Source organism: Nannobrachium achirus (assembly GCF_963921795.1).
Source record: "Nannobrachium achirus genome assembly, chromosome: 16".
Lineage (NCBI taxonomy): Eukaryota > Metazoa > Chordata > Actinopteri > Myctophiformes > Myctophidae > Nannobrachium > Nannobrachium achirus.
The window spans coordinates 10,565,149-10,581,744 of record NC_137823.1 but is presented as its reverse complement, the minus strand read 5'-3'; the positions used below and the strand labels follow the sequence as shown (position 1 = coordinate 10,581,744).

General features: G+C 40.2%; 1 protein-coding gene across 1 annotated transcript; it reads right to left on the bottom strand.

Annotated features, from left to right (window-relative positions):
- Positions 1-9,347: 9,347 nt before the first annotated feature.
- Positions 9,348-12,013, bottom strand: LOC308300784 (E3 ubiquitin-protein ligase TRIM35-like; the record flags this gene model as incomplete). The annotated part of the gene is made up of 2 exons (XM_080744684.1): positions 9,348-10,523; positions 11,831-12,013. The coding sequence occupies 2 exons, from the start codon at positions 12,011-12,013 to the stop codon at positions 9,348-9,350; spliced, it is 1,359 nt and encodes a 452-aa protein (XP_080600810.1).
- Between the last annotated feature and the right edge of the window lie 4,583 nt (positions 12,014-16,596).

Genomic DNA, 16,596 nt, shown 5'->3' with positions numbered 1-16,596 from the left:
CGTTTGCACACTGCCGCTCGTTTCGTATTTATTTTCGGACCAGGGTTGATTTTATCCGATTTTTGCAGCTGTCGCCACGGAGTGTCTTGCTCTCTCTCTCTCTTTCCTCTCTCTCTCCCTGGCCTCTGGATTTTGGATTTCCAAAACGCAACCAGCTTTATGCTGAATTCAGAAACATAATATTATGTCCTTCTATTGGATTCCAACTATTGATCATAAACCACTTAAAGGAGTAGTTCTCCCCCAAAATGACCTTTTCTCTATTGATTAGTCACGCCATGGAGACTTGAGTTCAATAATATATTTTAGTTTTTTGTTACATTCCTAAGACAAAAATGTGATTACAATAAATGTACCCCCATTCATTCCGGATGGGGACCTGAATGCATTTGGGTCCCCATCTGAAACCAATGGGGCTAAAATTACTATAGTCACATTATTGTCTTAGGAATGCGACAAATACCAAAAAGATATTATTGAACTCAAGTCTCCATGGCGTGACTAAACAATAGAGAAAAGGTCATTTTGGGGGTGAACTGCTCCTTTAAGACCTATTTAACAAATTCACAAATAGCAGATTTACAGTACAAGCATCACTACGTGTTTTTTCCCCCCCTGGCTATAAAAGAAAAACTATATAAAACATTGTTATATAATTAATCAAAATCTACAAAGTAATTAGCAAGTTAAACTGTCAAATACACACAGTGGAGTACAAAGTACACCATTTGATTATCATGAAGTAGGACATTTACTGTATTTATGAAAAAAGTAAAGCAACGGTAAAATGGAGATACTAATGTACCTTGAAATATCATTGATCACCGACAATTAATAATAGACAATAATCCATCATTATCTAAACACAAGATATGATCCATAACAACATGACATGTTGATGGCATCTCATGAAGTGATGGCTTAAGTGTGAGACTTAAAAAAGTGTGACTAAAATTTAAATTGGACCACAACAGAAACACATAGATTCTATGAAATTAGTATTTGTATACTCCTTTAAAGACTAATCATCATCATCATCATCATCATCATCATCATCATCATCGTCTAACTGCATTGTTCTACAGTTACACTGATCTTCCCAGGTAACATCTTCAGAGTGTTACCATTACCAGTGTAAATGCATGGAAAGAGTGTTTCAGTGAAAGTGTGTGTGAAGGTGTGTATGTGTGTGTTAGTATCAGGATCAGAGAATGACAGCTTTCCTTCATCCCAGTCCAGTTGGACTCTGATCCTCTGAGGTTTCTGCTTCATTGAGAGAAAAGTGTTTGACCTTGGTCCGGAGAATGCTATGTATTTACCTTTAAGGAATGCTATTACCCAGAGTCCTGTTGCCTTCCTCTGGGAAGACAATGCTAACACACCCAGTGACCAGAATGCATTGTCTCTAACCTCAACATCCCAGCTGTGAGTCCCTGAGTTAAAGCCCTTAGAACCCAGGACATAGCCATTGTGGTCAAACCTGTCTGGGTTGTCAGGAAGCTGCTGTATATCTCCAATGCTCACACTGGTCAGATCACCAGACAGGAGTAGGTCTCCTCGGGCATTGTTGGGGTCCAGAATGACAGGAGTGTAGGAGACAATGTCCTTCATCTTGTTCCAGACTCTGAAGGTCAGGTTTCCCAGGTGTTTGGTCGCGTCTATCGCTGGTCCTGAGACCGGCTGTGGGTCCTGCAGTGTGAACTGGACTCTTTCCATTGTGGTCTTGTAGTTCTGCAGGAATGAGATGTGTTCAGCTCTCAGCTCCTCCTCTATGGCTCTGATGTTGTTTGAAAGGGTTAATATGTCTCTGTTTAGACCCTCAATATTCTCCTTCATCATCTGACTCTTCTGCTGCTCTTCCTCCCTCAGTGCAGTGATGCTGGCTACCTCTTCCTCCAGTAGAAACAGATGCATCTTCCTAAACTGTTCTTTAATCTGTGTCTCTGTTTGCAGAGCCTGGACCTTAATGTCGTTTGCTCTTTGGTCAGACTTAGTTTTAACTTCATAAAATACCTCCAGTTTGTCCTCTAAAGGCTTCAGTGATTTCTGGACTTCCTCCTCGAGGTCATCAATGGGGCTGAAACTGTGCTTGGTGTGTTTTTTAGAAGCTTGACACACAAGACATGCTGGCTGTTGACACTCCAGACAGAACAGTTGGAGTTTCTCAGCATGCAGACTGCAGAGATCCTCAGACCCTGATGAAGTTCTCTTACGTTTTGAAGCTCTCTGTCTCTCCTGTATGAAGGCGTCACACATGTTCTTCAGAGCCAGGTTACGGGGTGGAGGACCTGTTGAATGTATTTCCTTACAAAGTGGACATTGCTTTATTCCCTTCTCTCTCCACCATCGCTGCAGACAAGCATTGCAGAAGCTGTGGCTACATGCTAGGACAACAGGATCTTTAAAGATGTCACGACACACTGGACAGTTATAATCCTCTTCTGGAAGAGCCGACGCGGAAGCCATTTAGTGTCTGAGTGAAGCTACAAACACTACAATTAACAGTTCCTCCTCTAGAATGTTCCCTCTCAGTGTGAATGGTGGTTGTTGTTACAGTCCATTCAGCAGCAGGTTCCAGTGGTCTGGGTCAGTATTCCCTCCTGTAGCTGTGGGAAGGCTGTCTGTCCTCCTCAATGGAAGTTGTGCTGTGATCTGAAGGCTTCTCTTCTTGTCCGCCTCTTATGGGGGAGACAGAGAGAGAGAGAGAGAGAGAGAGAGAGAGAGAGAGAGAGAGAGAGAGAGAGAGAGAGAGAGAGAGAGCATGTGGTCAGTGAGGAATGTAAGGTTAGCGACCTTTAGCTCAGGGTTGGCCAACTTTGATGACAGAGAGAGACACTGCATTTCCTCATCCACTCCAGTCGGCCACATTGCATATTGTTGCTGACGACAGAAATCTCCACATTTGAGTGTAACTTATTTAGTCATTTCGTCCATCATTCTACTGTCACACGTACCGGTAGGTAGCAAGAAAATAGCCAGTATACAAGCGCAAAACATGTCGAAGTGAGAATGGCTTGTAGACTGGCATTTTCTTGTTATGTTTTAGTTATACTCAAATCTGCATTTAGTTGTATACTTACAGCATGTTAACTTTATGAACGTTAGTACAAATAAGTTTGACATGAAAAAAGACAATACAAATGTAATACTAGTCATTAAAAACAACTGATGTGGACTGAACGTGTGATGTTTGCATGCAGCTGAAATAAATAATGTTTAACAGAGTGAATTACATTGCCATTTAGAAGATTGACTTCCATTATTCTAAATGGAGGTGTCACCTAAACCTAGGTTACACATCTCCATTCAGAAACATTCACATCTCCACTCAGAAACATTATTTCTCCATTGTTCTAAATCAGGGCTAATCAGCAAATCCAATCTAATGGTTCAGGGGCCACTCAGCAAAATATCAAAAGTCCAAGGGCTGCAAGCTATAAATGACAGTCCTATTTTGGTCACTTATAACGAGCAGACCTGGCAACACAGTGCGCATGCGCACAACTGCGTACAGTAACTACAGTCGGCGTGCAGTCGGCTGGAAAAAAAATTGCTTAGTTTTTTGCAGTTCTTTGCAGTCTGTGAACAGTTAGAACGAGTCTCCTGTAGTATTTTCGGTGTGGAGGCACCTTAACATGTTTAAAAGAGTGGACCTCCAAGCAGACGACACCTCACCCCTCACCCCCCCCCCCCCCCCCCCCCCCCCCCCCCCTCCTGTGATCTGTGACCCCTGTGGGGTCAGCCACTGATCACAGGTCAACCCATTGTTTCCATCCTGGGAGAACATACAGTTAGGGAGGGGGTTTTCTCAGCCTGCTGGTTGTAAAACCTGCATGTGGGAGCAGCAGCAGCAATGCCTTGGATTGTATTGTTTGTGATCCAACATGCAGCCATCCTAGTACAGTAATGATCAGTGGTGTAAAGTAATTAAGTACATTTACCTAAAGGAGCTATAGTCAACTTTTTCTTGAAAAACGGATGCTAAAATAAAAATAATGTTTCGAAAATATTTTATAAAATAATAAGCTTCAAATATGTGTTTCAATTCGACACTTTGTTTACATCCTAGTCTATAGACAGGATCAATTTTCAGAAAATCAGAACCCCGAAGGCATTTTGCGAATATGTATTATATACAACTGTTCTAGGGGTATTAAGGGATGCTGAATCCAAATTTGCTGTATATAATGCTCAAAAATGTTCCTAAATGGCTCAAAATTTACAAATCCAAGATGGCCGCCACTGCAAGGCTGAAACTATTTAAGTGCAAATCTTTTTGACTAAACAAGGTAGAAACTTGAACTAAATGTGTTTTTTCTAGGTTAGCCTACATGGGGAATTTGAAATTATATCCTAATTTTAGATCAGACGTGAATAAATGGCTTGAAACTCATACATGTATAGCAGAAAAGGTTAATTATTGATGCATAATTCGTCAAACAGAAACAAAAGCAGGATGAACCATGGTTTTATTCATCAAAACTCTTTTGATTTAGATTTTTCTATCAACAAGTCATATATGCAAATTATATATAGTCCTTAAAGGGATATTCCACTTTCAACAGGGAAACAGGGGAAGGGCTTCTCTCCCCACACACACCCATTGTAACTTCAAACTCCATTTTAACCATTCATTGAAAACACCCATTATTTTTTCTGGTGACTCATTCTACCCTCCTAATATGTGAGCAGACCGTGGTTTTTTCCATAACCTTTTTTTCATTTATTTTTATTAATTATTTGGGAAAATGGAAAAAATTAAATAAATAAAAAATATATATAAAAAAAAATGTAAAATGTTATTGAAAAAACACGACCTGCTTACATATTAGGAGGGTAATATGAGTCACCAGAAAAAAATAATGGGTGTTTTTAATAATCTATCATGGTTAAAATGAATTTTGAAGTTACAATGGGTGTCTGTGGGGAGAGGCCGAGGGCCTGGTAACATTTACATCAAATATCTAAATATTGAATCAAGCAAATTAAAAACTGTTCAGGGTGTTCATAAAAGCCTGATTAGACGATAAAATTACCAAAAGTTTTTTGAAAGTGAAATATCCCTTTACTATGAAGGTAGGCTACATTAATTTAGCCTATTTGCAGTCATCAATATTTCGAGCAGATCTCATAGGTATCTTGCAGCTGCATGCAACCAATTCCACTTTTCCTGAATAGAATAGAATGGATTAAAATATAATATAATAGTATTTTACCATATCAATAAAAGTAAATGTACATGGGAATACTTCTTACTGTAATCCTTACTGTGGCAGCTTATTCACAGTCTTCCAGTATTCCGGCAAGTGTTGAGTTTTTTGCAGTTGCATGCTTCCATACATGCCATATGACTCTTTATGGATAGAATAGAAGAGAAGGGGATACAACGTTTATAGCCAGCACAAGTACATCAGGGTAGGGTTCATCAATCTGTCAACATCTAGAGTCTAGAGAGTATGCAGTCTAGTAGGCTGATATTCTCTAAAATGACCAAATCCCTTTAGTACAATCTATTATACATACATACCTGCAGCTGCAGCGTTGGCTGAGGCACTCCTTTGTACACCCACATGAAGTGAACTCCCTGCAGGCTTTGGGCATAGGTGGCAGAGAGAGTAGCCGTGGCACTAACTGGCCTTCCTTGATCATCCATCCCATTTCCTCCACTGGAGGAAGATCGGGGTGTGGCAGGTGAGCTTGATTCCATATAGTTGCTTGATGGTGTGCACGCATGATATGGAACCTCACAGCATCATCTGTGGTTTCGAAGAATAACTTTACTTGTGCTTTGTTGCATGAATCAGGCACACCATAGATCTTACAAATGAATCTTTCTGATGATGTCACGATATCTTCTGTGAAAGGGCCCTTCCCAAGGCCAGCAAGATCAGTGTGATGTTCGAACACCTGCCAGGCTGTCTTCTTTCCGTGGCCACTGAACTGAGACACACTGTCACATCCATGGGCATGGAAGGCAAGGAGTGTGTCCAGTTGATCCTCAGACAGTATCCTGTGAATTTCATGCACTGGGAGAAACTTTGGGTCCTTTGATATCCCAGCTTTCATGTAGACATAGGTACATCTGATTTTGTCAAAGTGAGCAAGCAGTAGTAGAAGCACCTCTGTGTCACGTGCTGACACGACTACTGTTTCCATCAGTGCATGGATACAGTGAAGGATCAGTCGTGTATCAGCTTCCTCGTGGACACTCCTTGCCTACCATGCCCTTACTGGATGTGACAGTGTGTCTCAGTTCAGTGGCCACGGAAAGAAGACAACATCACACTGATCTTGCTGGCCTTGGGAAGGGCCCTTTCACAGAAGATATCGTGACATCATCAGAAAGATTCATTTGTAAGATCTATGGTGTGCCTGACGTTGATTCATGCAACAAAGCACAAGTAAAGTTATTCTGCAAAGGTCGTCCCCAAGAGACTCTGCCACCAACCACAGATGCTGTGAGGTTCCATATCATGCGTGCACACCATCAAGCAGCTATATGGAATCAAGCTCACCTGCCACACCCCGATCTTCCTCCAGTGGAGGAAATGGGATGGATGATCAAGGAAGGCCAGTTAGTGCCACGGCTACTCTCTCTGCCACCTATGCCCAAAGCCTGCAGGGAGTTCACTTCATGTGGGATTTGGTAATTTTAGAGAATATCAGCCTACTAGACTGCATACTCTAGACTCTTAGATGTTGACAGATTGATGAACCCTACCCTGATGTACTTGTGCTGGCTATAAACGTTGTAACTGCAAAAACTCAACACTTGCCGGAACACTGAGGAAGACTGTGAATAAGCTGCCACAGTAAGGATTACAGTAAGAAGTATTCCCATGTACATTTACTTTTATTGATATGGTAAAATACTATTATATTATATTATAATCCATTCTATTCTATTCAGGAAAAGTGGAATTGGATGCATGCAGCGGCAAGATACCTATGACATGTGCTCGAAATATTGATGACTATATATAGATGCCCCCCAGGCGCCCACATGGAAGGATTAAATCTCCTAACTGGCCTGGGAACGCCTCGGTATGGAGGAAGTTGCTCAGGATAAGGAAATCTGGAAGTCTCTGTTGGAACTGTTACCCCCGCGACCCAATTCCGGATAAGCGGTTGAAGATGGATGGATGGATGGATGGATGGATGGATGGATGGATGGATGATAGCAAAATCTAAATCAAAAGAGTTTTGATGAATAAAACCATGGTTCATCCTGCTTTTGTTTCTGTTTGACGAATTATGCATCAATAACGAACCTTTTCTGCTATAAATGTATGAGTTTCAAGCCATTTATTCACGTCTGATCTAAAATCAGGATAGAATTTCAAATTCCCCATGTAGGCTAACCTAGAAAAACACATTTAGTTCAAGTTTCTACCTTGTTTAGTCAAAAAGATTTGCACTTAAATAGATTTCAGCCTTGCAGTGGCGGCCATGTTGGATTTGTAAATTTTGAGCCATTTAGGAACATTTTTGAGCATTATATACAGCAAATTTGGATTCAGCGTCCCTTAATACCCCTAGAACAGTTGTATATAATAAATATTCGCAAAATGCCTTCGGGACTTTATACAAGCACATTTTCAGAAATTCTACCTTGTCTACTAACACTATCAAAGAATAGACTGAATGTAAACAAAGTGTCAGCCTGACAATGGACAAAATGATTATTTTATCATTATTTTACGCTTGTTGTGGTAATTTTTTAATTGAAACAGCTTATTTTTTTATAAAATATTTTCGAAACATTTTTTTTTTGCATCCGTTTTTCAAGAAAAAGTTGACCATACCTCCTTTAAGTACTGTACTTAAGTACACTTTTGTAGTATTGGTACTTTACTTGAGTATTTCCAATTTCCAATACCTTTACTAAAAGCCCCAAGACAAAAGTCCACTCGTCCTCCACAATTTGCCCTCCTGGCCCCCAAACTGTGGAATAAACTCCCTGTCGCACTTAGAACTACCGACTCACTCCCTAGCTTCCGCTGTGGACTGAAGACTCACCTTTTCAGACTCCACCTAAACCCATAGCACTACTGAAACACTCAAAGACCATACATGAAGCTAGTTATTTTTTTTCCCTTTTTTTTTCTTTGGCTTTTAGAAACTTTTTTTACTGATTATATTGTTGATATTCCTATGCATTTGTTATATTGTTGTTGATGTACTGATATATTATCTTGTTTATTATAGCGATGTATTACCTGCTTGTAGATCGTCTGTTTTCCAAAGATGTTAATACATTGTATACATTATTCAAACAAGGTTTTGTCTCTCTGTGTTTTCATGTTTTTCTGACTTATGATCTCTGGTTTATTGTGATTTATGTACTCTTAGATTATTTTTGTCTCTTTGAATCTATTTTCTGTAAAGCACTTTGATAATCTCTGTTGTTTTTAAACGTGCTCTATAATTAAAGTTGTATTGGATTGGATAGATGTATTTGATTCAGCTTAAATAACACAATTGGTTTGAATGCAACATAATTGAACATGTAAGACTCAGTGGCGTCAGTTCGGCAAAAGCTAAGGTATGGCAACATGACTGGTGTCTTGCACGCAAGACACCAGTCATGTTGCCATACCTTAGCAACAGTCATGATGGATCTATTTTAAGAAGTACATTTTATTGTTTTCCGCTGTAGCCAAGGTATGGCAGCTGCCATACCTTGCCATACCCAATTGACGCCTCTGGTAAGACTTGCTTTCCTCAAATAATAACCAGTTTTAGTTAGAGCTTACACTTTTCTGGAACAACTGCTGCAGATGAATGATTATTAACCATCAGTATCTACGTAATCTATGTTATCGTGATAATGACATTATTGTTAGTATTACTATCAGTGGAGGAAGAAATACTCACGTTAGTTTTTGTTTTGTTTTATTGAGTAAAAGTAACAATACCAAAGTGTAAAACAGGTTACAAGTACAAGTCCAACATAATAGTAGCAAAATAAAAATAGTCATTATGCTCAATTCAGAACCATAATATTATGTCTATTTGATTACAACTATTGATCATAAACCACTTAAGACCTATTTAACACATTCACAAATAGCAGATCTACAAGCATCACTACGTGACATGTTGATGACATCTCGTGAAAAACAAAGAAAAAAATGACTTCTCATGAAGTGATGGCTTAAGTCTGAGAATTAAAAAAGTGACTTAAAAAACTAAAAGTTAAATTTGAATGTTCTTGACCACAACAGAAACACATAGATTCTATGAAACTGAGTCTATGTGTATACTCCTTTAAAGACTAATCATCATCATCATCATCAACATCATCATCATCATCAGCATCATCATCATCCTCATCATCATCATGTTTAACTGCATTGTTCCACAGTCACACTGATCTTCCCAGGTAACATCTTCAGAATATGAGGAGTGCTAATGAATGGGAAGAGTGTGTCAGTGTCAGTGAAAGTGTGTGTAAAGGTGTGTATGTGTGTGTCAGTATCAGGATCAGAGAATGACAGCTTTCCTTCATTCCAGTCCAGTTGTACTCTGATCCTCTGAGGTTTCTGCTTCAGTGAGAGAACAGTGGATGACCCTGGTCTGGAGTATGCTGTGTATTTACCTTTAAAGAATACTATTACCCAGAGTCCTATTACCTTCCTCTGGGAAGCAAATGCTGACACACCCAGTGACCAGTATGCATTGTCTCTAACCTCAACATCCCAGCTGTGAATCTCTGAGTTAAAGCCCTTAGAACCCAGGACATAACCATAGTGGCCAAACCTCTCTGGGTTGTCAGGAAGCTGCTGCCTTTCTCCACCTGTCACACTGGTCAGATCATCAGACAGGGTGGATGCTGGATGGGCAGTGTTGGGGTTCAGAATGACAGGAGTGTAGGAGACAATGTCCTTCATCTTGTTCCAGACCCTGAAGGTCAGGTTTCCCAGGTGTTTGCTCACATCTATCCAGAGTCCTGAGACCGGCTGTGGGTCCTGCAGTGTGAACTGGACTCTTTCCATTGTGGTCTTGTAGTTCTGCAGGAATGAGATGTGTTCAGCTCTCAGCTCCTCCTCTATGTCTCTGATGTTGTTTGAAAGGGTTAATATGTCTCTGTTCAGACCCTCAATCTTCTCCTTCATCATCTGACTCTTCTGCCTCTCTTCCTCCTTCAGTGCATTGATGCTGGCCTCCTCTTCCTCTTTTAGAAACTGACGCATCTTCTTAAACTGTTCCTTAATCTGTGTCTTTGTGCGCCGGGCCTGGACCTTAACATGGTTCGCTGTTTTATCAGACTTTGTTTTAACGTCATTAAAGACCTTCAGTTTGTCCTCTAAAGGCTTCAGTAATTTCCGGACTTCCTCCATGTGACGAGGAGCAGCTTCATTGATTGGCCTGAAACTGTGGTTGGTGTGTTTTTCAGAATCTCGACACACAACACACACTGGCTGTTGACATTCCTGACAGAACAGTTTGAATGTGTCAGCATGCAGACTGCAGAGATTCTCAGACCTCTTTCTCTTACGTTTTGAAGCTCTCTCTCTTTCCTGTATGAATGCTTCACACACGTTTTTCAGAGCTAGGTTACGGGGCGGAGGACCTGTTGAATGTATGTCCTTACAAAGTGGACATTCCTTTATTACCTTAATTCGCCACCAATCCTGCAGACAAGCATTACAGAAGCTGTGGCTACATGACAGGACAACAGGATCATTGAAGATGCGAAGACACACTGGACATTTATAATCCTCTTCTGGAAGAGCTGACGTGGAAGCCATCTGGTGAGTGAAGCTACAAACACTCTGCTCAATACAGGAAGTCAGTCAGTGGTGGTAACACTTCCTCCTCTAGAATGTTCCCTGAAGTTTACTCTCAGTGTGAATGGTGGTTGTTGTTACAGTCCATTCAGCAGCAGGTTCCAGTGGTCTGGGTCAGTGTTCCCTCCTGTAGCTGTGGAAAGACAGTCTGTCCTCCTCACTGGAAGTCGTGCTGTGACCTGAAGGCTTCTCTTCTTGTCCGCCCCTTCTGGGAGAGAGAGAGAGAGAGAGAGAGAGAGAGAGAGAGAGAGAGAGAGAGAGAGAGAGAGAGAGAGCATGTGGTCAGTGAGGAATGTAAGGTTAGCGACCTTTAGCTCAGGGTTGGCCAACTTTGATGACAGAGAGAGACACTGCATTTCCTCATCCACTCCAGTCGGCCACATTGCATATTGTTGCTGATGAAAGAAATCTCCACATTTGAACCTAACATATTTAGTCATTTCGTCCATCATTCTACTGTCACACATACCGGTAGGTTGCAAAAAAATAGCCAGTCTACAAGCGCAAAACGTGTCGAAGTGAGAATGGTTTTCCGCTTGTAGACTGGCATTTTCTTGTTATGATTTAGTTATACTCAAATCTGCATTTAGTTGTATACTTTAGTAAATATATGCTTGACATGGAAAAAAAAGACAATACAAATGTAATACTAGTCATTAAAAACTACTGATATGGACTGAAGTAATTAAAGCGTGTGATGTTTGCATGCAGCTGAAATAAATCATGTTTAAAAGAGTGGACTACCTCCAGGGGCAGACCTCCATTCAGAAACATTGCCATTTAGAAGATTGTCTTCCATTATTCTAAATGGAGGTGTCACCTAAACCTAGGTTACACATCTCCATTCAGAAACATTCACATATCCACTCAGAAACATTATTTCTCCATTATTCTAAATCAGGGCTAATCAGATTAAGATATTTCAGGGGATACTCAGCAAAATATGAAAAGTCCAAGGGCTGCAAGCTATTTATAGCTTGCAGCCCTTGGACAGTCCTATTTTGGACCTTTAAGCAGATGAGGATGAATCTGACTACCGCAGAGAAGTAGTGGAGCTGGTGGGATGGTGCGAGAGCAACAACTTGGTCCTGAACATCTCTAAAACCAAAGAGATGGTGGTTGATTTTAGAAAGATCTCCAGTCCCCTCCTCCCTATCTCCATTAATGGGGAAGCGGTTGAGAGTGTCTCCTCCTTTCAGTTCCTCGGGACCACCATCCATGAATCCCTTACATGGGATCTCAACACCAGCATAAAGATCAAAAAATCACACCAGCGGCTCTACTTCCTGCGGCAGCTAAAAAGGTTCAGGGTCAGCCAAGCAGCCATGACCCACTTTTATAGGGCTACCATTGAAAGCGTGCTCACCTTCTCAATGACTGTCTGGTTTGGTCACACAACATCCCAGGACAAGACTCAGCTAGAGAGGGTCGTACGCAGAGCATCTAAGATAATAGGACGTAGCCTCCCCTCACTCTCATCACTCTTCTCCACAAGAATAATAAGGAAGGCTAATAAAATCATAGCAGACAACTCTCATCCCGCTCACTACCTCTTCAATCTCCTCCCATCAGGCAGGAGATACAGAAGCATTATAAGCAAAACATCTCGCTTCAGAGACAGCACCTACCCCTTAGCTATTAGACATCTGAACCTGAACTTGCACTGACTCGTTATGCACTTATGTGGTAATATACTGTATGTATATAGCACTTTAAACTGCTGCTGGGGATTTTTTCCTGTTGTTTACTCTTGTGGGTTTATGGATGTCTGTATATGTGCACTGTCCTTGTTTTTGTTTTTTGTTTTTTGTTTTATGTTGAGAGTGAACCAAGACAAATTCCTATCAACTTGTTGACATGGCAATAAAGTTATTGAATCTTGAATCTTGAATCTTTTCAACTGCAGTTTTAGCACCACACCACACCACACTACACCACACCACACCGCACCACATACAAATATCTACATTTTCCATTACACAAAAGTACCCCTATCGTTAAGAAACAAATTGACCCTTTTAACTGTGATTATAATACATAATAAATTTGTATTACAACTATCCTAAGTATAATGCACTATAATGGATTATAACTGTGATTATAATACATTATAAAGTATTAATGTATAATGCACTATAATGGATTATAACTGTGATTATAATACATTATAAAGTATTAATGTATTACTATAATAATTATAATATACTATGATAGATTATAATAGTGGTTATAACACAATATAATCTATTATCAAGTATTACAACTATATCCTGGTGGTCTAAATGAAAAGCCAGTGAGTGATCAGTCATTATGATGTGTTTGGCCCTGTGTGTCCTAGCTCAGACCTACTCTAGAGTGGATACTTTTTAGTACCCCGTTTAGTACCACTTTCACACCACTCTACCCAGGACCTTGTAGTGGAAAACCTCACACAAGTGGGCGGTGTGGACTTGGGCCAGTGGAAAAGGGGCTTATGATAATGATTTTGTGTTTCTAAGCGGGGGTGTTTCTGAATGGAGGTCTGCCCCCCCTCCAAACTACCCCCGCATGGTCTGTGGCCCTGTGTGGACCCTGGGGGGTCAGCCAATGATCACAGGTCAATGTTTCCACCCTGAGAGAACACACCGTTAGGGAGGGGTTTTTCTCAGCCTGCTGGTTGTAAAGCTGCATGTGGGAGCAGCATTTAGTGTTAGTGTTTCTGATCCAACAGCCATCCTGCAATGTTGTTTTTGACAGCAAATGTTGATTTAGTTTTAGTCACAATTTAGTCACCTGAAAAGTTTTAGTTTTAGTCTAATTTCAGTTGACTAAATATCATTACGTTTTTAGAAGACTAGATTTAGTCAACTGAAATATATTTTTGGCAGGCCTTGATGGCATCGTAATGACTGATTTTACACTTGGTTGCGTGCTGAAAATCGCAGATCTACAAGCTCACAACGCGTCGCAGCAACACCTGAGAGCAACCAAACATAACGTTTTAGTCTAGTTTTTATTTTGTTGACGAAATTGTCAATATATTTAGTCTTAGTTTGAGTCATCACAGCTTAGTTTTTATTTAGTTTTTGTTTAGTTTTCGTCAGTGAAAAAAAAAAACGCAGTCAACAAACATTTTTCGTCATAGTTTTAGTTGACAAAATCAACACTGCCATCCTGGTACAGTCGTTCTGATGTGATCAAAGACACATCTTAAAGGGATTCCTGGCTAATAGGACAAAGTCAAATATGCCTTAATACATTATACTTGTCCTCTATAACTACAATGTAAAATTAAAAACACCTTCAATATTTTATAGCGGTGAAGTCATGATGTCACTCGCTTATCCAGTATGGCAGTCATTTCTCTATGGAGAATAACATTGAGTCATCTTAAAATCGTCTTATATAATAATTGTGGTCCAAAAATAAACAAACAATGTCCTCGATATGGCCGGGGAGGAGTCTCTGTATGGTTTATGACAGTCAGGGCTCTATAATGATACAGGTCTTATGCCTTATGCCTTAACTTCTTTGCCTTTTTTTTTTACTATTTTGAAAAACATTTTTAAATACTTCAAATGCTGATCTATATCTGCACGTTGTGAGCTTGCAGATCAGCTATTTGAAATATATAAAAAAAAAATGTGTATATAATAGTAAAAAAAGGCAAAGAAGTTAAGGCATAAGGCATAAGACCTGGGTCATAATAGAGCCCTCAGTCACTCATATTTGATTCAGTCTGTTTCTAGCGAAAATGTAACTAATTCAGCGGCAGTAACATTAGCGTTTTCTCACCATCAGCTGATTCTTCATATCCATTTGAGTCAAACCGTGGAGATCATTTGTTTATGTTTGGAACACAGTTCTTATATGACGCAATATGAAAAAAAGTCTATGGGAATTCAGAATATGGGGGAAAAAACGTGAACCAGGTAGGATGGGTAAATGACATCAGACTTCACTGCTCTGGAAATGCCTGTTGCAAGTTGATGATTTCATAAATGTCATGTGTGATCTATCCCTATGGAATTGATGGCATGCATGTGCAAAAAAACAACAACACACTAACACATTTGAAATATTGATTTGATGCTTATATTAACCATAGGAAGTATTGCGTTTGTTTTTATTTTCAAATGCATGCCATAAATTCCATAGGGATAGATCACACATGACATTTATGACATCATCGACTTGCGACCGGCATTTCCCCTATTGAGTGAAAGATGAGCTATTTCTAGAAGAAATAAAAGAATTGAAGTGTTTTTAATGTTACATTGTAGTTATAGAGGACAAGTATAATGTATTAAGGCATATTTGTCCTATTAGCCACTGCACTACCCCTATCAGTGAGAAACAAATGGACCCTTTTAACTATGATTATAATTCAAATAAATTGTTAAAATGTATTACAACTATCCTGATTATAATACACTATAATGGATTATAAACAGGGTCATTATGTCAAGGGGGGTTTGTTATTCTTAACAGGGACGTGCAGATTAGAGAGGCAGGGGCTGAAAAAAGGGCCTTTTGGTGAAATGAAGTGAAGGCAGTGACCTCCCACATGTGTACACACACACACACACACACACACACACACACACACACACACACACACACACACACACACACACACACACACACATACACACACACACACACACACACACACACACACACACACACACACACACACACACACACACACACACACACACACATACTCACACAAACACACGAAAATAGCAGACCTCCAAACTCACAGACCTCACAGACTCAGCAGACCTCAAAACTATCAGCGCGTCGCACTGCGACACGTTGTGAGCTTGGAGGTCGGCTATTTTCGGAGTGTGAAGCCACACTGAACTAAGCATAATCAAGTCAATGCTGGAGATGTGGCATGGCAGGATTTGCATTTGTGAAAACTGCATTCATGGTCTGGAGAGGGCACTTTTTTACAGACGGATAAAAGGGCAGGGGCTCAAGCCCCCTTTGATATCTATGTGTGCACGTGCCTGATTCTTAACATTCCTTTCTGCTCTCTCTTGTAATGGAAGTTTTTCAAGTTACAAATAACTTACTTTAAGTAAGTTAAACAGATCAGGAAGATTCAGGACTGCATTGTCAGGAATCAGACTTCATACTTTATTGTTGATATCATCACAGAAGAGAGAGAGAGAGAGAGAGAGAGAGAGAGAGAGAGAGAGAGAGAGAGAGAGAGAGCTCTTGTGTCACGGGTTAATCCTACCCGCTCGTCAAATAGAACAGATAGGAGCTACCCTGACCTAAAAGTAAGCGTGTGCGTGTGTGTGCGTGCAGTGTGTGTGCGTGTGTGTCAAACTAAATAGTTGGGGATCTATGCCCAAAAGCTCAAGGAATAGGGTTGAACCTGTGATGTTCTGCCGCACTTTTTATTTCTGTTTTATCTATTAGTTTGGTCATTAAGGTCTACAGAATGAGAGGCCTGCTCTGCTGGAAACATCGCGAAAAAACTGTCCCATTGACTCCACTAGAAATATTAAAAAAAGAAAAATCTGCTTTTTAAGTAGCATGTGAGGGGTCAAACAAGGGTTTCTTCATCATTCTGAATCCATTGCAATCATTTGTTTGGCCTGAAAAACATTCCTTGGGCAAGATATTGGCCCCCAAAAATGTGAAAAGTGACGAGTCATCACTTTTTTTCCACCTTTCACAGTTTTGGGTGGCCAAGATATTGCCCAAGGAATGTTTTTCATGCAAAACAAATGCTTGCAATGGATTCAGAATGATGAAGAACCCCTAGTTTGACCCCTCGGCCTTCACATGCTACTTAAAGCAGATT